This window comes from Oncorhynchus masou, chromosome 20, assembly GCF_036934945.1.
Source record: "Oncorhynchus masou masou isolate Uvic2021 chromosome 20, UVic_Omas_1.1, whole genome shotgun sequence".
NCBI classification, from domain to species: domain Eukaryota; kingdom Metazoa; phylum Chordata; class Actinopteri; order Salmoniformes; family Salmonidae; genus Oncorhynchus; species Oncorhynchus masou.
Window position 1 is genome coordinate 9,373,104 of NC_088231.1, and position 23,534 is coordinate 9,396,637.

General features: G+C 43.7%; 1 protein-coding gene across 1 annotated transcript; it reads left to right on the forward strand.

The window, feature by feature from the left end:
* The first annotated feature begins 2,159 nt into the window (after positions 1–2,159).
* Positions 2,160–12,331, forward strand: LOC135506872 (uncharacterized). The gene is made up of 7 exons (XM_064926283.1): positions 2,160–2,653; positions 4,401–4,531; positions 4,712–4,876; positions 8,249–8,407; positions 8,527–8,638; positions 8,786–8,907; positions 10,453–12,331. The coding sequence occupies exons 1-7, from the start codon at positions 2,386–2,388 to the stop codon at positions 11,398–11,400; spliced, it is 1,905 nt and encodes a 634-aa protein (XP_064782355.1). The 5' UTR covers positions 2,160–2,385; the 3' UTR covers positions 11,401–12,331.
* Positions 12,332–23,534: the final 11,203 nt, after the last annotated feature.

Here is a 23,534-nt window from a genome sequence, read left to right on the forward strand (position 1 = left end):
GGAGTACACATCCCGTATACTTGGCTTGGAAAAACAAATACCCTACCATCTAACACTACACTCACAAAAAATAACACAACCCGTGTCCACTATTTAAATTTATGTAGTCCTACCTCAGGCCAACAACCTGACACCACCACTTAACTCTGTCAGCTACCTCTTTGCAGCTGCCACCACAACCTCAATTTTCTGCGACTTACATTCCATCCCTGCAGTACAATTGATAATCATTGCTATAAATCCAATCTTACTGAAACATGTCACTTGTTGTCCTATCCCTCTACTGGTACATATATTCTACTCACGCCACTCCTCTCAGGATCCCTCCTCCTTGACCCATCTTCCTCTACTTTCTTCACTGCCTCAGCCTCACATTCAATTCAGCCCAGCAGCATGACAACTTCTGCACTACTCTAACCCTGGAAACCTCAACCTGCCTCTAGCACTGGACATTTCTGATTTCAAGCCCCATAGGCACCCCTACAGGTAACACATACCACTACTTTCCTGACCAGCAGAAACACAAACAATTATCACAAGACCACTTCTAGTTACCCTCACCGATTCCACAGTACCAAACTCTTTTAACCCACCTGAAACCACAAATGGATCAGCCAAAAGGGTCGACTTTTTCCAAACTTCACTCCTACGGTCACAGATTCATCAATATCCTGACCCTCAGTGCTAGCCTCGGGCTCAGAGAACTTCCCCACACCGCCCACCTCCAAAACTTCGCCCTCATTCACTTCCACTTCTCCTCCTGTCTTCAGCTCACTCTGCTTACACTTTCTACCATTCTTTAACAAACCATCTCCCCTTTCCCCATCATTTTTAACCAACTCAAGCCTCACCATCTTCCTCTCTTCTTCTCCTTTCCCCCCCTCCATATTCCAAGTATACATCTCCTTATGATAATATTGCACTTCTACTGACATACATATTGTTCTTACCTTGTCAAGGGACGCAATTTTAACCGGCTGTCACAATCTCGTACAGTCAGCACAAACCCCTCGGGATGTATTTCTCAACAGTGTATCCCACTTATAAAGCATCTGTTTCGTCTTGATGTTCTTTATCAAAAGCTATCGTGCCGCTTTTCCTTTTCAAACAAGCGCGCTCTTCCAACCACCCTCCACCCGGGTGTGTCTTCCGACCTCCGATAAGTGGCCGAGGATATATAAATTCGTTAGTTGTCCAAAGTGTCCTCCCCTCCTTGATAGTCTTTTTGGAATCTACCATGCCACCTTTGAATCAGCTTTTGTTTTGCTGCTGGAGAAAAGCATGCAGTTGTTTAAAAACAAATACAGTGCCTTGCAAAAGTATTCATCACCCGTTTTTCCTATTTATTTAAATGAAATTTTATTTGGATTTCATGCAATGGACATACGCAAAATAGTTCAAATTGGTGAAGTGAAATGAAAAAAAAATACATTTTTCTAAAAAATAAAAAACGGAAAAGTGGTCTGTGCATATGTATTCACCCCCTTTGCTATGTAGCCCCTAAATAAGATCTGGTACAACCAATTACATTCAGAAGTAACATAATTCGTTAAATAAAGTCCACCTGTGTGCAATCTAAGTGTCACACGCTCTGACACATGATCTCAGTATATATACACCTGCTCTGAAAGGCCCCAGAATCTGCAATAACACTAAGTAAGGGGCACCATGAAGACCAAGGAGCTCGTCAAACAGGTCAGGGACAAAGTTGTGGAGAAGTACAGATCAGGGTTGGGTCATAAAAAAATATTTATCAGAAACGTTGAACATCCCATGGAGCACCTATAAATCATTATAATAAATTGAAAGAATATTGCACCATGACAAACCTGCCAAGAGAGGGTCGCCCACCAAAACTCACAGACCAGGCAAGGATGGCATTAATCAGAGACAACAAAGACACCAAATATAACTCTGAAGGAGCTGCAAAGCTCCACGGTGGAGATTGGCGTATCTGTCCACAGGACCACTTTAAAGAGAATATGTTCCACCCAGACTGTTCTCCTGGAGTAGGATCTGGTAGGCCTAAAGTAGTGGGGATAGTGGTGTATATGTGTAGGGTTAGATGGTGGTGCGATTTACTTTTCACTTCCCTTTTTAACTCCTTTTTGTTACAAAAGTGTAATTCACACTCCGACCTGTGACCGGCAGCAATACACAACACAGCGTCTCGTCTACCGGAAAATCACACAAAGACGTGACCAAGAAGAATTTCCAAGTTTGCGTTTTTATTGTTGTTACTGAAACCTTTAACACCCTGGAACTCAGAACTAATTTAACTACACAGCGTCACATATTTACCCCATGTAGTGTTTAATTCGCGTTGGAGACAGGTTGATACATGTTATCTAGGTAACGCTAGTTAGCTGCTAACGTTAGCTAACAATGTCTAGCTGTATGGTTTTTCACACTCAAATAGCCTCCATCATGGAGGTGCTAGCGAATGCAGCGGTGGCAGAAATCTGTAAACTCGTAGACGACGACTATGCAGTGTTTCGTTTGGAAATAACTCAAAGCCAGAAAGAAAACAGGGCATTGCGGAGGAAACTACTGGAAAAGAAAGTGGCACGGGAGCGCGCAGTGAGGACAACGCGAGAGCGCGGCCTCGCCAGTAGTGTCAAGATCCTCGATCGATACAGAGGAATGGCAAGAGGTACAGTACATTTAGCAGCAGGCGGAGACTTTGCGGCCCGTTCCCCTTTCCCCTCTGCACCCATAATTGGGTCAAGGATTTTTAGGGGGATAGTTCCCCAAATTATTTAGCTATAGTGTGCAAAGACACAATCATAATATAACCAGATTATTGTTTACTGCATTTCTTATTATTTCCTAAATGAAAACAATGTGATGCATGGAACATAATATAGTATATCGATAACTTATTGATATACTATTTATGAGACATGTTACCTTACATCCTTGCCAATTGTTGACAGTGACAATAGTGTACAGTCGTGGCCAAAAGTTGAGAATGGCACAAATATAAATTTTCAGTCTGCTGTCTCAGTTTGTCTGATGGTAATTTGCATATACTCCAGAATTTCATGAAGAGTGATCAGATGAATTGCAATTAATTGCAAAGTCCCTCTTTGCCATGCAAATAAACTGAATCCCCAAAAAACATTTCCACTGCATTTCAGCCCTGCCACAAAAGGATCAGCTGACATCATGCCAGTGATTCTCTCGTTGACACAGGTGTGAGTGTTGACATGGACAAGGTTGGAGATCACTCTGTCATGCTGACTGAGTTAAAATAACAGACTGAAAGCATCAAAAGGAGGGTGGTGCTTGGAATCATTGTTCTTCCTCTGTCAACCGTGGTTACCTGCAAGGAAACACGTGCTGTCACCATTGCTTTGCAAAAAAAGGGCTTCACAGGCAAGGATATTGCTGCCAGTAAGATTGCACCTAAATCAATCATTTATCGGATCTTCAAGGAGAGCGGTTCAATTGTTGTGAAGAAGGCTTCTGGGCGCCCAAGAAAGTCCAGCAAGCGCCAGGACTGTCTCCTAAAGTTGATTCAGCTGCAGGATCGGGTCACCACCAGTACAGAGCTTGCTCAGGAATGGCAGCAGGCAGGTGTGCGTGCATCTGCACGCACAGTGAGGCGAAGACTTTTGGAGGATGACCTGGTGTCAAGAAGGGCAGCCACGAAGCCACTTTTCTCCAGGAAAAACATCAGGGACAGACTGATATTTAGCAAAAGGTACAGGGATTGGACTGCTGAGGACTGGGGTAAAGTAATTTTCTCTCATGAATCCCCTTTCCAATTTTTTGTGGTGTCCAGAAAAAAAGCTTGTTTCCAACACATCCTCCAAGAGCAACTTCTCCCAACCATCCAGGAACAGTTTGGTGACGAACAATTCATTTTCCAGCATGATGGAGCACCTTGCCATAAGGCAAAAGTGGCTCGGGGAACAAAATATCGATATTTTGGGTCCATGGTGAGGAAACTCCCCAGACCTTAATCCCATTGAGAACTTGTGGTTGTTCCTGAAGAGGCGGGTAGACAAACAAAAACCCACAAATTCTGACAAACTCCAAGCATTGATTATGCAAGAATGGGCTGCCATCAGTCAGTATGTTGCCCAGAAGATAATTGACAGCATGCCAGGGCGAATTGCATAGGTCTTGAAAAAGTAGGGTCAGCACTGCAAATATTGACTCTTTGCATCAACTTCATGTAATTGTCAATAAAAGCCTTTGACACTTATGAAATGCTTGTAATTATACTTCAGTATTCCATAGTAACATCTGACAAAAATATCTAAAGACACTGAAGCAGCAAACTTTGAAAATGAATATTGGTGTCATTCTCAAAACTTTTGGCCACGACTGTACAATGTAGCCTTGAGCATTTACAGTATCTAACCTAACCACCACTTTTCCCCCACTTTCAGGTGAAGGACATCTCACTGGAGGCCACAGGAGCTTTGTGAAGCCAGCGGGACACAATACATGGAGAGATGACCAACCGATCACTGTTGATGAGGGGAGTGTAACCTCAACCCAGTACTTTATTGGGATCGAGGTTAGTGGTGCATAAAGAATGAGAGTTACTTTGTAAATCAAATGTGCCTGTTTATTTCAGTAGGGCTCCCCTCAGTTATTCACTTGTTGACATGTACAGTACATCCTCATTTACCTGTCATAGGGGAACTTGTGAGACTTCCCTACGAAGTACTGTTAATAACCCCTCTTATTGTGTCAGTCTGCAGATAAAGAGGCTGCAGGTCCTGGGGTCAAGCTGGAGAGGTTTGAAGGAGTGGAGGATCCACTGCACAACAGAGACATCCAGTCAGGAGCGCCCCCTGTAGCCAATGAGGACCCCACCACCACCCCAGTGCAGTCCAGGACACAATGCCTCATCACGGAGGTCAGTGGAACGCCGAACGCCATCATCAAGTCAGAGTCAGACACCAAGACTTTAACTGTACACACAGGAGCTGACCACAGATCAAACCCAGAGAGACACGGGTTTGGGAGATTGTGCTGTCATCCAACTGCCGGCTCAGAGTATTTACCGGTATTTCACCAGAGGACGGTTCATTCCTGTGGGGTTTGTGACGCGTTCGACACTGGCGGTGATGATCCATCTTGTTCTTACGCCACAGAGATGGACCCTATCAACATATCCTTGGGTTTAGAGACACAGACTGATCTGTCTAGAGGGGACTGGAACCGGTACAGTAGTAGTGTGTACTCTGAAGGGTGCCTAGATAAGAAAGGGGAGGTTCTGATTGTAGATGAAGTGACTGTGAAAGTGGAGGGTGATGTTCCTCCTACATGGATTGCAGATAGTCACCTAGGGGACGGAAACTCACAGGGCAGAGATTTATTTGATTACAGGGGAAACTTACAGACAAATCTAAATGTTGCCACCCACTCCCTTTTACACACGTTCAAGGATCGCGACCCAGAGTCCACTTCGATGGGGCCTTCCGATTCACATAGCCTCGTCCTTTTCGATCAGGTATTGAACTCAAACGACACGACTAGAGCCCAGGTTCAGGGAGGGGGAGCCACATCAGGCAATAGTAAAGAGAAGAGGTTCCTCTGCATGTTCTGTAACAAAGGCTTCAGCTGCCCCCAGAAGGTGGAGATCCACCGGAGGGTCCACACAGGGGAGAAACCATTCAGCTGTCCCCAGTGTCACATGCGCTTCGCCCAGGCCTGCAGCCTGAAGAGGCACCAGAGGGTCCACACAGGGGAGAAACCGTACAGCTGCCCCCAGTGTGAGAAGAGGTTCTCTCGCCAGCACCAGCTGAAGACGCACCTGAAGGTCCACACGGGAGAAAGGCCGTTTGCCTGTACGCACTGCAGGAAGCGGTTCTCCGAGAGGAGCTACCTCAGGATACACCAGCAGAAAAAACATTCCACTCTATAACATGAAAAGTAACCATTCCACTCGATAGCTTCTGATGTTTAGATGAAACCATGCATTAAAGACAAATATTAATTTATTGTTGTCAGCAGAAAAGACCCACGGATTCACTTGGTATAACGAGAGTTACAGATTTCAGTGTTGAATATTCCTCAGTAGAATATTGCATCCAGACATTGTGTGATATATACTGCATATACAGTGGGGCAAAAAATAATTTAGTCAGCCACCAATTGTGCAAGTTCTCCCACTTAAAAAGATGAGAGGCCTGTAATTTTCATCATAGGTACACTTCAACTATGACAGACAAAATGAGGGGAAAAAATCCAGAAAATCACATTGTAGGATTTTTAATGAATTTATTTGCAAATTATGGTGGAAAATAAGTATTTGGTCACCTACAAACAAGCAAGATTTCTGGCTCTCACATACCTGTAACTTCTTCTTTAAGAGGCTCCTCTGTCCTCCACTCGTTACCTGTATTAATGGCACCTGTTTGAACTTATTATCAGTATAAAAGACACCTGTCCACAACCTCAAACAGTCACACTCCAAACTCCACTATGGCCAAGACCAAAGAGCTGTCAAAGGACACCAGAAAAAAAATTATAGACCTGCACCAGGCTGGGAAGACTGAATCTGCAATAGGTAAGCAGCTTGGTTTGAAGAAATCAACTGTGGGAGCAATTATTAGGAAATGGAAGACATACAAGACTACTGATAATCTCCCTCAATCTGGGGCTCCACGCAAGATCTCACCCCGTAGGGTCAAAATGATCACAAGAACGGTGAGCAAAAATCCCAGAACCACACGGGGGGACCTAGTGAATGACCTGCAGAGAGCTGGGACCAAAGTAACAAAGCCTACCATCAGTAACACACTACGCTGCCAGGGACTCAAATCCTACAGTGCCAGACGTGTCCCCCTGCTTAAGCCAGTACATGTCCAGACCCGTCTGAAGTTTGCTAGAGAGCATTTGGATGATCCATAAGAAGATTGGGAGAATATCATATGCTCAGATGAAACCAAAATATAACTTTTGGTAAAAACTCAACTTGTCGTGTTTGGAGGACAAAGAATGCTGAGATGCATCCAAAGAACACCATACCTACTGTGAAGCATGGGGGTGGAAACATCATGCTTTGGGGCTGTTTCTGCAAAGGGACCAGGACGACTGATCCGTGTAAAGGAAAGAATGAATGGGGCCATGTATCGTGAGACTTTGAGTGAAAACCTCCTTCCATCAGCAAGGGCATTGAAGATGAAACGTGGCTGGGTCTTTCAGCATGACAATGATCCCAAACACACCACCCGGGCAACGAAGGAGTGGCTTCGTAAGAAGCATTTCAAGGTCCAGGAGTGGCCTAGCCAGTCTCCAGATCTCAACCCCATAGAAAATCTTTGGAGGGAGTTGAAAGTCCGTGTTGCCCAGCAACAGCCCCAGACCTGCATGGAGGAATGGGCCAAAATACCAGCAGTGTGTGAAAACCTTGTGAAGACTTACAGAAAACGTTTGACCTCTGTCATTGCCAACAAAGGTTATATAACAAAGTATTGAGATAAATAAGTATTTGGTCAATAACAAAAGTTTTCCACCATAATTTGCAAATAAATTCATTAAAAATCCTACAATGTGATTTTCTGGATTATTTTTCCTCATTTTGTCTGTCATAGTTGAAGTGTACCTATGATGAAAATTACAGGCCTCTCTCATCTTTAAGTGGGAGAACTTGCACAATTGGTGGCTGACTAAATACTTTTTTTGCCCCACTGTATAAGCCTACAAAGTCTGCTACATATTGTGTTTGTACTGTATATGATGTTCACAAATGCATATTTCACTGCTTCCATTCAATTACTATTTTTTACCCAAGACACTTTTAATGAGAAAATGTATGCAGAATGTTTTTTGAGACATATGTGTGGTTTTCATATGGTATATTTCAAACTTGTTTATGTTTAATAAACACAAAATGGGACTTTTCATTATAAGACTTTCATTGAGACTCTTTTGTAAATCTGATCTCACCCTATTCTGCATACATCCGACAGCGCTTCATAACCAATATACACTTACTAAATATACCTACAAATACCCACATAACTAACACCTACTGTACATCAAAATAGTTTAGTCAGGTTTGTCTGACTTTTGACTTATAGCTGACTCATATTTACCCACAACACATTTATGTCCTCCATGATGGGTTTAACAACAATGAAGTCATTCTGTAACTACAGTATTGGACTCAAACATAGTGGGGATGGGTAAACACTCCCATGTTGAAATTGTGTTTATTATCTGTGTGTACATACCTGATGGAGTTTATGTCTGTGTAATCTGTATCACCTGTCTCTTCCAGGAGGAGGAGGGTCCAGAGGTGCTGCTGCTGAAGGAGGAGGAGGAGGGTCTGGGGAACCCTGAGGGGACCATGGTCATGGAGGACAACCAGACTACACCTCTTCTTGAACCCACAGAGGAACTAGCTGAGCAGCACAGGACCAAACACAGTCTCACTGAGGTATGGATAAGGGCCAGGTCTTGATTAATTACTCATTGTCCAATCAGAAGATGCTCCATAGCAGGGTATTCATATCAGATTTCTTGATCCAACATCCTCTCACTCTGTATCTCTTACAGTCAGTAGACATGGATGATGGGAAGCCTGATCTGCTGCTGGTCAAAGAGGAGACAATAGAAGACAGACCAGAGAACATTGACCTGCTGAGTGGACTAAAGGTGGGGGAGCAAGGTAAGGGAGAAATACATATAACCTACATACAGTAATAGATCTTCAATGGGAGTAGTGATGCACCTGGCTATTATTGATGACAAAAAAATCCAAATGTAGAGTTCTCTGCCATGTTTGTAAAGTCTATTTTCTAAACTCTTCCTGGAGGTGGTTGGCTGGAGGATAACAGAGGTGACTGGGCGGCCATATTGGATTACCATACAGGTGCAGCCAAGGGCCCAGGGGACAACATCACCGAGCAAGCCGGGACCAAAGGCAACATAGTGGAGGTCAGTGGATGGGACAGCGTCCTCAACTCTGGGCTGGGGAACAACATTGTTAACCACAACCAGAAACAGACTGATGAACACAAAACAACAACCAAACTTAGTCTCCATGACAACAGATTAGCTGAGAACAGGGCGAGGTGTAGATTTGGTCTGCAGAGACAGGAAGGTGTCCATATGCAGCAGAAGAGAACAGACACAGACTCAGCTAGCGATGCTCCATCCTGCTCCTATAGTTGTGATTCAGTGAGACTGATGGTACCTCAGGTTAACCCCCTAACAGGTGCTGCCTTCAGCCTGCCTTCTATCGGATCTATCAACTGGAACATGGACCCTGCAACAACACAGACACTCCCTGGCCTTCATCCTCTACACACTCCCCTAATGTTAAACCAGACCTCAGACAAGCCTATTGACAAATTACAGTAGTAGTGCTATCAGCAAATATAGTGGCAAGGAGAAGCGCATCCTGTGTTCGTTCTGTGGGAAAGCCTTCAGTTTCCCCAAGCAGGTGGAGATCCATCAGAGGATGGACAAGGGGGAGAAACCATTCGGGTGCCACCTGTGCCGGGCCAGTTTACCAGACACATCCAACCTGAAGAGGCACCAGAGGGTCCACACAGGGGAGAAATCCTACAGCTGCCCCCACTGTGAGAAGAGGTTCTCCCACCAGCACCATCTGAAGATCCACCTGAAGGTCCACAAGGGAGAGAGGCCGTTTGCCTGTACACATTGCAGGAAAAGGTTCTCAGAGAGGAGCTATCTCAGGATACACCTGCAGAAAATGCACACGGCCCATGTATAGTGACATGTAATATAGTATTAGTTCGTTTGTAATTAATTCTGTTGGTTTTGTATGTAGTAGGGAAGTGAGGAAATAATGTGTATGATGAGGCAGCGTAGATGATATGGTGATGGTTGGTGTGATGGTGTCTGTAAAAATGCTTCATTGATGAAAAGTGAGAACCTTGTCCTGTTTGATGCTGTGGTTTATAGTGAAATACCAAGTGTCTTATTACATTTTTCCCTCAAAATATTTAAAAATGTATTCTATCAAAGTGAAGGTTCTAGATTTAACTGTATGACCATTTATTTTGTTGAACTGAATTACAAAATTGAGAGACAATTTTTTAAATAATTGCAGCGACTGAGTTTCCCTTATCTCAGTGGAACAAAACATTATACATTTTTTTTTATCAACACATATGGACATTATTTATATTTATGTATTTATAATACACTCCAATGGCTCCAAGGTTGCAAGTTCAAATCCCCGAGCTGACAAGGTACAAATCTGTCGTTCTGCCCCTGAACAGGCAGTTAACCCACTGTTCATAGGCCGTCATTGAAAATAAGAATTTGTTCTTAACTGACTTGCCTCGTTAAATAAAGGTAAAATAAAAATAATTTAAAAAATGTAGGTACTTGAATCACAGTGTTTGATATCGGCTAGACAGTGGTAAACATTTTATAATGTCATATTTTTGTGTGTACCGCAAAGTTTCTTATGTAAAACGTTATACTTTTCTGTTCAATTTGTGTTTAAAGTCTGCAGTCCATGAGGACCTGCTGATATCCAGTGTGGCTGGCTGGAAATACTGGACCTCTGAGGTGGCTGGTCACAAACCATGGCCCCGGATCAGAACCATAGATCAGGGGCCATCACTCTTCCTTCCAGAGTCGGAACAAGGACCGAACCACGAGGGACAGAGACTCCACCACCACACAAAACACAACCAGTGGACAAGTGGACTGAACAACCTCAGTCCTGGTGGTCATCAGAGAGATAGAGGCTCCAGTCAGGGATCCAGTCTGCAGCCCAGACCCTTCTCTTCACAGTCTCAGTGCAGGGATGAAGCAGGGCCTGAGGCTGATAGAGATAGACCCTCCTGTTCCTATGATACAAACACCACAGTATCCACAATGAACAGAGCAGGTCACCCTGGGCTTCAGCCTTCACAGAAAGTGGTGGGAGACTCCCCTGGTGGTAGTCTATCAGGAAGTCTGTCTTCTCCTTCAGAGTCTCCTCTAATGCCTGGTGGCTGGGTTAATAGAAAGCCTGGACCTGGGTCTAGCCTTCCTCAGTTACCTCATGGTTACCCCACTAATACAGACAAGGTCAGGATGGGCGTTCACCACAAGAGGTATCTAGCCTATAACACAGCACACAATCCCAACAACACCCAAACAATGGCTCATGGAGGGAGCTCAAAGACTAACCAACTGAGGGTGGTCGCTCCTGCTTCTACCTCCTCTGGTGTCATTGGGTCACAACGTGGGAGGCCGAGCGTTAGGATAGACGCTGACAAGCTTTACGCCTGCTCCACATGTGGGAAGCGCTTCGCTGAGGCAAACTATGTGAAGGAGCACCAGACCGTTCACACCAAGGAGAGGCCCTTCAAGTGCAAACTGTGTTACAAGAGCTTCTCCTTCCGGAGTAGCCTTATCAGACATAGGAGTGTCCATAATGTGGAGAAATCGGAGCAGTGTGGCTAGAGAGGGCTCCCGAGTGGCGCAGCAGTCTAAAGCACTGCATCTCAGTGCTAGAGGCATCACTACAGACCCTGGTTTGATTCCAGGCTCTATCACAATCGGCCGTGATTGGGAGGCCCATACGGCGGCGCACAATTGGCGGAGCGTCGTCCGGGTTAGGATTTGGCCGGGGTAGGCAGTCATTGTAAATAAGAATTTGTTCTTAACTTACTTGCCTAGTTAAATAAATAAAAATGTGAAGATGTACACAGGGGGCCATACTTTAGCTATCATGTGAAGTGGCCTGGAGTAAGAGCAGTGGCATTCTGGAGGTGGGCAGAACGCCAGTGGGCAATTAGTATACTCACTTCTTAATCCCCACGATGCATATCAAAGTAGTGTAGTGGAGGTATACCCTGTGTCAATAAGGCTGATGGAACAGATCTAGACTGTTTATCTTACAATGTTGCTAAACTATTATTTCGTCACATTTTCGCAATGTGCACACAGTGTTAGGCCTATGCGCAAATGATTCAAAATGCAATTTGTGGGAAAAGAACTTTGTGCAATCGTGAGGAATAAAATTGGCTACTTCAAAATGGAGATAGGCTCAGTGGCACTGCCCATAATGGCACGGATACAGTGATGAGGCCTCTTTCCATCTACGTTTTGGCCTGACTGTGAATGACCAATGGATTCTATTATTTTAGGTCATTTAGAGTGTATGTCACTTTCATATTAAATTAATTACACAGGGCACCTTTTCTTCCTGTTTGGGATTTTTTTGGCACCACTTCACCACTGGGTAAGAGGACAATTAACCACTCATTAACCTTTGTTAATTTGTCATTTGAAATAGGATTGTGTAAGTACCTGTTTTTAGAGAGACAGTACCTAGGCAAGAACAACCTAGACTAGAACAAGGACAGTTGAATATTTACCTTACTGAGGTGATGTAGATGGAATAAAGTCATTCTATTATTTTCTACTCTATTGTTGCTGACACACTTTTCTTTCTAAACAAGTCTGCTCTCAGCTTGAAAGATACTGATCATAGGAGATGTGAGGCTCTATTTCCGGCTGGCGTTATAGCAGGGAAAGTACAGGTTAGTTTGCAATTTGAGTATGTAAAAACTGACACTGGCATTTTCCAACACATGCGCAAGGTTCAGCAATTGACCTGACTAATCTCAGCTCATTTAAGGTGTGTCCTTGAAAACATGTGCAAAAGTGACACTTTCAATGCAGCGCATATCGAGACATTTAAGACCAATGAAAAGCAGGTCTTAGTTGTAACCCACTTGGTAATGGCATGGATTTTGTGAGCGGAAGTGCAACTTATCCAGCCGTGACACAGATTGCATTTATACTCATGGAACAAGAGAAGATACGTGCTTTTTATGCCGGTAACTCTTGTATTAATAAACATTTTTCTTTTTCATTTGGTTAAAATTCATTAAAAACCAAGCATAATAGCCTCTCTTCCCTTCAATAAAGGCTGGAGGTTGAAGTGCAGGCTGTCAGCTTTAATTTGTATTTTCACCCATATTGAGTAAACCGTTTAGCTCTGAAATCTCCACTGTAGAAAGATGATACCAGAGTTTCCCAAGAATCAATGGGTGCAAACCATTAAAAGTAAGTCCAGAAATGTATGAAGTAACTGCAGATTTTCCCTTTAAAGGGGCAATCTGCAGTTTCTACATACATTTTTGTTCTCATAAATTAATATGTACCCATTGATTCTTGAATAATATAACTTAGAATTGCCTCATGAGCTTAGTTCATCTGTCTAACCCCATCAGAACCCAAAATATACAATTGTCCAATATTTGTAAACAAAGTAAATGTAAACAAACACTATATAGCCTCAAAACATGGTTAAAACTAGAATTTTTATAACATTTACAGTGACACCTACCCCAGCCAAACCCAGACAATGCTTGGCCAATTGTGCACTGCCCTATGAGACTCCCAATCATGGCCGGATGTGATACAGTGGTGCCTTAGACCACTGCACCACTCTGGAGCCCAAGTGGATGGTCAGTTCTTGCATCCATAGCTTTACCTATGAATTTGAGAGCGGTTACATTTTTCCAACCGCATCCCTCAAATCAAATGTATTTATATAGCCCTTCTTACATCAGCTGATATCTCAAAGTGCTGTACAGAAACCCAGCCTAAAACCCCAAACAGCAAGCAATGCAGGTATAGAAGCACGATGGCTAGGAAAAACTCCCTAGAAAGGCCAAAACCTAGGAAGAAACCTAGAGAGGAACCAGGCTATGAGGGGTGGCCAGTCCTCTTCTGGCTATGCCGGGTGGAGATTATAACAGAACATGGCCTAGATGTTCAAATGTTCATAAATTACCAGCATGGTCAAATAATAGTAATCACAGTAGTTGTTGAGGGTGCAGCAAGTCAGCACCACAGGAGTAAATGTCAGTTGGCTTTTCATAGCCGATCACTGAGAGTATCTCTACCACTCCTGCTGTCTCTAGAGAGTTGAAAACAGCAGATCTGGGACAGGTAGCACGTCCGGTGAACAGGTCAGGGTTCCATAGCCGCACGTAGAACAGTTGAAACTGGAGCAGCAGCACCTCCAGGTGGACTGGAGACAGCAAGGAGTCATCATGCCAGGTAGTCCTGAGGCATGGTCCTAGGGCTCAGGTCCTCCGAGAGAAAGAAAGAAAGAATTAGAGAGAGCATACTTAAATTCACACTGGACACTGGATAAGACAGGAGAAGTACTCCAGATATAACAAACTGACCCTAGCCCCCCGACACAAACTACTGCAGTATAAATACTGGAGGCTGAGACAGTAGGGGTCAGGAGACACTGTGGCCCCATCCGATGATACCCCCGGACAAAGCCAAACAAGAAGGATATAACCCCACCCACTTTGCCAAAGCACATCCCCCACTCCACTTTAGGGATATCTTCAACCACCAACTTACCATCCTGAGACAAGGCCGAGTATAGCCCAGAAAGATATCCGCCACGGCACAACCCAAGGGGGGGGGGGGGCGCCAACCCAGACAGGAATATCACGTCAGTAACTCAACCCACTCAAGTGACGCACCCCTCCTAGGGACGGCATGAAAGAGCACCAGTAAGCCAGTGTTTCAGCCCCTGTAATAGGGTTAGAGGCAGAGAATCCCAGTGGAGAGAGGGGAACCGGCCAGGCAGAGACCGCAAGGGTTTGTTGCTCCAGAGCCTTTCCATTCACCTTCACACTATGCAGTGTTTTGTTTGGAAATAACTCAAAGCCAGAAAGAAAACAGGGGATTGTGGAGGAAACTACAGCTACTGGAACTGAAGGTGTGGGCACGGGAGCGCGCAGAGGACAATGCGTCGTACCAGTAGTGTCAAGATCCTTGACCGGTACAGAGGAATGGCAAGAGGTACATTTTGCAGAAGGCCGAGGTCGCGGGGGCTGTCGCCCGGTTCTCCTCTTCATATAGCTCAGTCCCTGTTGCCCGGTTCCCCGTTCCCCTCTGCACATGTGTTCAGATGTGTTACCCAGAATTGGGTGTTGGTCCGTTTTTGGATAGAATACAATATTTCGCCAGATTACTACACTACATGACCAAAAGTATGTGGACACCTGCTCAACGAACATCTCATTCCAAAAACATGAGCATTTAATATGGAGTTGGTCCCCCTTTGCCTCATGAGCTTAGTTCAAACTGTCTAACCCCATCAGAACCCAAAATATGCATTTGTTTTACTCCAATATTTGTAAACAAAGTAAATGTTAACAAACACTATATAGCCTCAAAATATAGTTAAAACTAGAATTGTGATATCATCGATGATCAGTCCTTTGGATGGTCAGTCCTTGCATCCATAGCTTTGTCTATGAATTAGAGAGCGGTTACATTTTTCTAACCCCATCCCTCAGCTTTTTACAGAAACAGGTGAGGGGACTTCACTTTGTTTCAACTACTGATTGGCGCTTTAATGTTCAATGTATCCCACGGCTGGCTTGCTTCTGAAGCTAAGAAAGGTTGGTCCTGGTCTGTCCCTGTGTAACTGTATAACTTTAGACCGTCCCCTCGCCCATACCCAGGCGCAAACCAGGGACCCTCTGCACACATCAACAGTCGCCCACGAAGCATCGTTACCCATCACTCCATAAAAGCTGTGGCCCTTGCAGAGCAAGGGGAACCACTACTTCAAGGTCTCAGAGCAAGTGACGTCACCGATTGAAACGCTAATTAGCGCGCACCACCGCTAACTAGCTAGCCGTTTCACATCCGTTACACCTGGATGGGAGAGCAGATGCTGCTGGAAGTGGCCAACAGGAGCACCCTTTCCACTGCCTTAGGCATTGCCCTCTGTTGGATGCTGTCTTTCGGATGGCACGTTAAACGGATGTCCTGACTCTCTGTGGTCACTAAATATCCCATGGCACTTATCGTAAGAGTAGGGGTGTAAACCCCGGTGTCCTGGCTAAATTCCCAATCTGGCCTTCATACCATCATGGCCATCTAATCATCCTCAGTTTACAATTGGCTCAGTCATCCCCCCTCCTCTCCCCTGTTATTATTCCCCAGGTTGATGCTGTAAATGAGAATGTGTTCTCAGTAAAATTACCAGGTAAAATAAGGGTTAAATAAATAACAGCCTCCACTCTTCTGGGAGGGCTTTCCACTAGATGTTGAAACATTCCAGCGGGGACTTGTTTCCATTCAGTCACGATCATTAGTGAGGTCGGGTACTAATTAGAGGTAGACCGGTTATGATTTTTCAATGCCGATACCGATTATTGGAGGACCAAAAAAAGCCGATACCGATTAATCGGCCAAATTCTGAAATAGATTTTTTTTTTATGTATTTTTTATATTATATATTTATTTGTAATAATGACAATTACAACAATACTGAATGAACAATTAACACTTTTAATTTAACTTCATATAATATATACAGTTGAAGTCGGAAGTTTACATACACCTTAGCCGAATACATTTAAACTCAGTTTTTCACAATTCCTGACATTTAAATCCAAGTAAAAATTCCCTGTCTTAGGTCAGTTAGGATAACCACTTTATTTTAAGAATGTGAAATGTCAGAATAATAGTAGAGATAATTAATTCTTTCAGCTTTTATTTCTTTCATCACATTCCCAGTGGATCAGAAGTTTACATACACTCAATTAGTATTTGGCAGCATTGCCTTTAAATTGTTTAACTTGGGTCAAACATTTTGGGTAGCCTTCCACAAGCTTCCCACAATAAGTTGGGTGAATTTCGGCCCATTCCTCCTGACAGAGCTGGTGTAACTGAGTCAGGTTTGTAGGCCTTGCTCGCACGCGCTTTTTCAGTTCTGCCCACACATTTTCTATAGGATTGAGGTCAGGGCTGTGATGGCCACTCCAATACCTTGACTTTGTTGTCCTTAAGCCATTTTGCCACAACATTGGAAGTATGCTTGGAGTCATTGTCCATTTGGAACATTTGCGACCAAGCTTTAACTTCCGGACTGATGTCTTGAGCTGTTGCTTCAATATATCCACATAATTTCCTCCCTCATGATGCCATCTATTTTGTGAAGTGCACTAGTCCCTCCTGCAGCAAAGCACCCCCAAAACATGATGCTGCCACCCCCATGCTTCACGATTGGAATGGTGTTCTTTGGCTTGCAAGCCTCCCCCTTTTCCTCCGACCAGAGGACATTTCTCCAAAAAGTATGATCTTTGTCCCCCTGTGCAGTTGCAAACCGTAGTCTAGCTTTTTTAATGCCGGTTTTAGAGCAGTGGCTTCTTCCTTGTTGAGCGGCCTTTCAGGATATGTCGATATAAAACTTGTTTTACTGGGGACATAGATACTTTTGTACCTGTTTCCTCCAGCATCTTCACAATGTCCTTTGCTGTTGTTCAGGGATTGATTTGCACTTTTCGCACCAAAGTACGTTCATCTCTAAGAGACAGAACGCGTCTCCTTCCTGAGCGGTGTGACGGCTGCGTGGTCCCATGGTGTTCATACTTGTGTACTATTGTTTGTACAGATGAACGTGGTACCTTCAGGCGTTTGGAAATTGCTCCCAAGGATGAACCAGACTTGTGAAGGTCTACAATTTTTTTCTGAGGTCTTGGCTGATTTATTTGGATTTTCCCATGATGTCAAGCAAAGAGGCACTGGGTTTGAAGGTAGGCCTTGAAATATATCCACAGGTACACCTCCAATTGACTCAAATGATATCAATTAGCCTATCAGAAACTTCTAAAGCCAAAAAAATAATTTTCTGGAATTTTCCAAGCTGTTTAAAGGCACAGTCAACTTAGTGAATGTAAAATTCTGACTCACTGGAATTGTGATACAACTGTTGGACAAATTACTTGTCGTGCACAAAGTAGATGTTCCTTGCTCAGAACTTAAACGTTATCTTTTTTACATGGCACATATTGCACCTTTACTTTCTTCTCCAACACTGTGTTTTTGCATTATGTAAAGCAAATTGAGCATGTTTCATTATTTATTTGAGACTAAATCAATTTTATTTACAGTTGAAGTCAGAAGTTTACATAGACTTAGGTTGGAGGCATTAATACTTGTTGTTCCACCACTCCACAAATGTTTTGTTAACAAACTATAGTTTTGGCAAGTCGGTTGGGACATCTACTTTGTGCATGACAAGTAATTTGTCCAACAGTTGTATCTCAATTCCAGTGAGTCAGAATTGTATATTCCCTAAGTATCTTTGTCCCCAGTAAAAAAAAAAGCTGGTGGTTAAAAAATCCCAGGTTTTTTGTTTTTTTTAACTAGGTAAGTCAGTTAAGAACAATAGCAGCCTATGAACTTATCCTCTGCGGCAGAGGTAACTCTGGGTCTTCCTTACCTGTAGCGGTCCTAATGAGAGCCAGTTTCATCCTAGCGCTTGATGTTTTTTGCGACTGCACAAAGTGCTTGAAATTTTCCAGATTGACTTACCTTCGTGTCTTAAAGTAATGATGGACTGTCGTTTCTCATTGCTTATTTGAGCTGTTCTTACAATAATATGGACCTAGCCCTATTTGGTAAAAGACCATCTTCTCTATACCACCCCTACCTTGTCGCAACACAACTGATTGGCTCAAATACATTAAGAAGGAAAGAAATTCCACAAATTCACTAAACAAGACCCATCTGTTAATCGAAATGCATTACAGGTGACTACCTCATGAAGCTTATTGAGAGAATGCCAAGAGTGTGCAAAGCTGTCGTCAATGCAAAGGGTGGCTATTTTAAGAATATCAAATATAAAATATATTTTGATTTGTTTAACATTTCTTTGGTTACTACATGATTCCATATGTGTTATTTCATAGTCTACAATGTAGAAAATAGTAAAAAAATAAAGAAAAACCCTTGAATGAGTAGATGTGTCCAAACTTTTGACTGGCACTGTATAGGATGCCCATGATTTTCTCCCAAGATGTTCGACAAGCAGGTGTCCACATACTTTTGGTCAGCTAGTGTATCTTGCACAAAGACCATATATAATATTCAAGGTTGAGGAGTAACGGATCACATGTAACGGATTACAAAAATACTAATTGTAGCCTAATCCATTACATTGCCAGCTAAAAATATTGTAATCAGATTACAGATTCCTTTTGAAAAACTAGATAATTACTTTGAGGATTCCTTAAAAATTCAGAAACGATGTTTTGCGGGGAAAAAATTGAGACCTTTCTGTTTTCTCAATAGATAGGTTTCCATCCAATTGGTGGCAGATTTTCATGCGAATATTCTAAAATCTGCATAAAGAAGGTACGAGCATTTTACCACCAGGGGTGTGTTTCCACCAAACAGACTCGTTTCACATAAAAATCAGTGCATGATGATGAATTTTTCGCTTAAGTTTCAATACACCAAATAAAAATATAATGTTCAAAGTGTTTCCATCCCATTTTCAACTCTACCGATAGTTTTGTCACAAACTGTTGCGTTAAATCGCAAATGTCCCTACTACTGCACTCTAGCCGTCAGCTCGCAAATACAGTGCTCAAACACACACTTTTGACAGCTGCAAATTATTTAAATATCTAAGTATCACTAACAAAAACGTAAACAATAGGCCTGTAGCAAATGCAGCATATGGCATATATTTTTCACATGCAAATAGCATTTTTCAGTAGTGCTCAAAGCATGCCATTCTAAGAGCAGCATTTATTTTCCATCACGAATCAATTACGAGCCCAATCAGTCCTCCATGACAACAAAATCATAAAAAACAGATAAATAAATCCTTTGTTTTGGGATTATGCTCAGGTAAAACATTTAGGCTAATCTAATATTTCCATAATTCCAAATCCTACTCTTAAAGATCAAGGGGTATTGAATGAATTGCATGTGTTTCAGACATAAGGAAGTGGATGGCTGCCAACTTTTACTTTTAAACTCGGACAAAACAGAGATGCTTGTTCTAGGTCCCAAGAAACAAAGAGATCTTCTGTTGAATCTGACAATTAATCTTAATGGTTGTACAGTCGTCTCAAATAAAACTGTGAAGGACCTCGGCGTTACTCTGGACCCTGATCTCTCTTTTGAAGAACATATCAAGACCATTTCAAGGACAGCTTTTTTCCATCTATGTAACATTGCAAAAATCTGAAACTTTCTGTCCAAAAATGATGCAGAAAAATTAATCCATGCTTTTGTCACTTCTAGGTTAGACTACTGCAATGCTCTCCTTTCCGGCTACCCGGATAAAGCACTAAATAAACTTCAGTTAGTGCTAAATACGGCTGCTAGAATCCTGACTAGAACCAAAAAATGTGATCATATTACTCCAGTGCTAGCCTCCCTACACTGGCTTCCTGTCAAAGCAAGGGTTGATTTCAAGGTTTTACTGCTAACCTACAAAGCATTACATGGGCTTGCTCCTACATATCTCTCTGATTTGGTCCTGCCGTACATACCTACACGTACGCTACGGTCACAAGACGCAGGCCTCCTAATTGGCCCTAGAATTTCTAAGCAAACAGCTGGAGGCAGGGCTTTCTCCTATAGAGCTCCATTTTTATGGAACAGTCTGCCTACCCATGTCAGAGACGCAAACTCGGTCTCAACCTTTAAGTCTTTACTGAAGACTCATCTCTTCAGTGGGTCATATGATTGAGTGTAGTCTGGCCCAGGAGTGGGAAGGTGAACGGAAAGGCTCTGGAGCAACGAACCGCCCTTGCTGTCTCTGCCTGGCCGGTTCCCCTCTTTCCACTGGGATTCTCTGCCTCTAACCCTATTACAGGGGCTGAGTCACTGGCTTACTGGCGCTCTCTCATGCCGTCCCTGGAAGGGGTGCGTCACCTGAGTGGGTTGATTCACTGATGTGGTCATCCTGTCTGGGTTGGCGCCCCCCCTTGGGTTGTGCCATGGCGGAGATCTTTGTGCGCTATACTCAGCTTTGTCTCAGGATGGACCTGAGCCCTAGGACCATGCCCCAGGACTACCTGACATGATGACTCCTTGCTGTCCCCAGTCCACCTGGCCGTGCTGCTGCTCCAGTTTCAACTGTTCTGCCTTATTATTATTCGACCATGCTGGTCATGTATGAACATTTGAACATCTTGGCCATGTTCTGTTATAATCTCTTCCTGGCACAGCCAGAAGAGGACTGGCCACCCCACATAGCCTGGTTCCTCTCTCGGTTTCTTCCTAGGTTTTGGCCTTTCTAGGGAGTTTTTCCTAACCACCGTGCTTCTACACCTGCATTGCTTGCTGTTTGGGGTTTTAGGCTGGGTTTCTGTACAGCACTTTGAGATATCAGCTGATGTACGAAGGGCTATATAAATAAATTTGATTTGATTTGATTTGAATTGTAATGACTGGAAATTTGACCGAATTTGGTTTTGAATGTAAAGATTTAGTCTAATCGTAGTATTATGTTGGCGAAAGCAATGTGTTAAAAGAAGCCTACATAACCAACCCATAAAGTAAAATACAACATCCATTTATGGCCAGCAATGAAACTCTAACATTGATTTATCCTGCAATAGATGTTGTTCAATTGGTAATATACATTTTTGTCTTCTTCTAAAGCCACTTAAGGGGAAAGTAACCTAAAGTAATCAGATTACTTTACTGAGTTTGGGTGATCCAAAAGTTACGTTACTATTTACAATTTTGGACAGGTAACTGGTACCGGATTACATTTAGAAAGTAACCTACTCAACCATGAATATTCTAACCAGATGCGCGTGATTTTTAGATGCAGATTGCAGAATAATCTGTCACCTGGGTCACCCAGCTCAACGACGAATCATTCATAGGTTGTTGTAACAACAGCAATATATTTTTGGGATGTCATACGCTTACAGTGTTGTTTTGATTATTGCTGGAACAGTCACCAACATTATATTTGGTTGTGATCTTTGTACAATATCTATTTTGGATGTAGCAGTTGTTAGCTAGAATGCTAACGCTCATTCAGATAGGCTGTAGCAGTTAGCCAAAGAGCCATTTTACTGGGCCAAGTGTTTTTTAAAGTATTATGCAGTTGATTTGCAATGATGACACAAAGCAGGACATTCATATGAGCCTTAAAATACAATTATAATCCAAAAGTAGTTTGAAATGCATTCATAAGAAACATGTAAATAGATGTTTTGGGGGGCGGCTTTCTATAATAACTCCCCCGTGTTCTGCAACCAAATTGCGCGTATCGCCCTCGTGCAGCAATGTTTGCAAACACAAAAAGGGGTCTATACCTTTGAACAGAATGTAGCTAACCTAACAACCTCTTTTCCTCCTATCACTTTCTCAGGTGAATGACATCTCACTGGAGGCCATAGGTGCTTTGCGGGACACAATACATGGAGAGATGACCAACCAATCACTGTTGATGAGGGGAGTGGAACCTCAACCCAGCACATGATAGAGGTCAGGGTAATATTGTTGCAAGTACTTTGTAATTTTTTTTTTCCCAGAAAGGCTCCACTCTGCTATTCACTTTCTTACATGTACATCTGCCATAGGGGAGCTTGTGAAACGTCCCAAGGATATTGTTATCCAATTGTACTCATGTTCCGGTAATAACCTTTTCTCTTCTTGTGTCAAAGGCTACAGGTTCTGGGGTCAAGATTGAGGGGAGGACCTGTGGCACAGCAGAGAGAGGCTGGCATGACCCCTGTAGCCACAGAGGAACCCACCACCACCCCAATGCAGCCCAGGACCCGCCGATCGCCATCCTCAAGTCAAAGACAGACACCCAAGGCTTTAACTGTAACACACAGGCTTTTACACAGGATCTGACCACAGAGACTGGGTCTGGGGAGACTAGGCTGTCCTCCTGGTGTATCACCAGAGCCAGAGGATGGTCCATAACCATTGGTGATGGTGACACATTAGACACTGAAGTTGATGATCCGTCTTGTTTTCGCCACAGAGATGGACCCTGGCAACATGCCCTTGGGTTTAGAGACACAGACTGATCTAGATGGGACTGGAACCGGTACAGTAGTAATGTATACTCTGAAGGGTGCCTAGCTAAGAAAGGGGAGGGCTGTACCCAGTGTCACATGTGCTTCGTTGAAGCTGGCACCCTGAAGAAGCACAGGGAAGAAACGCTACAGCTGCCCCCCACTGTGAGAATCGGTTCTGCCACCAGCTATCACGCCTGCTCCCCCTCTCTGGCGCTTGAGGGCGCCAGGCGGCCATCATTACACACACCTGTCACCATCGTAACGCGCACCAGCGCTTCTTTGGGCTCACCTGGACTCCATTACTTTGTTGATTGCCCTTCATATATCTGTCTGTTCCTCAGGTTTGATCCCTGTGTCAGAATTATTGTCGTTATGTTTCCCCTGTCCAGACGCTGTCCTTGTTTGTTTCTTTTTTTATTAAATGTTCACTGTACTTGTTTCTCGTCTCCCAGCGTCTGTCCTTACAGAATGCTGACCCCAATATTGGAAGCATCAGGGAATTTTGTTTTTTTGTTTTGGTTGGTGACGTCAGGTCCGGGTGCCACTGCCGATGGAACCGGGGATGCCTCTGCTGGCTCGTCAGGTTTCCACGCCTTAGCTGGCTCGAGACGTTTCTACGCCTCAACTGGCTAGTCGGGCTCAGCCGGCTCGTCGGGCTCAGCCGGCTCGTCGGTCTCCCATGCCTCAGGTCGCCCGTCGGGCTCGCCCGGGTGGGATGCCGGGTGGCACCCCTAGAGGGGGGTGTAGTGTCGC

What these genes read in the sequence shown, in the direction of transcription:
- LOC135506872 (XM_064926283.1), top strand. Translation starts at nt 2,386, where the DNA reads ATGTCTAGCTGTATGGTTTTTCACACTCAAATAGCCTCCATCATGGAG. An exon ending in ACTAAAGGTGGGGGAGCAAG is followed by an intron (nt 8,639 to 8,785) that starts GTAAGGGAGAAA and finishes CTCTTCCTGGAG; the next exon opens with GTGGTTGGCTGGAGGATAAC. An exon ending in CCAAAGGCAACATAGTGGAG is followed by an intron (nt 8,908 to 10,452) that starts GTCAGTGGATGG and finishes TTGTGTTTAAAG; the next exon opens with TCTGCAGTCCATGAGGACCT.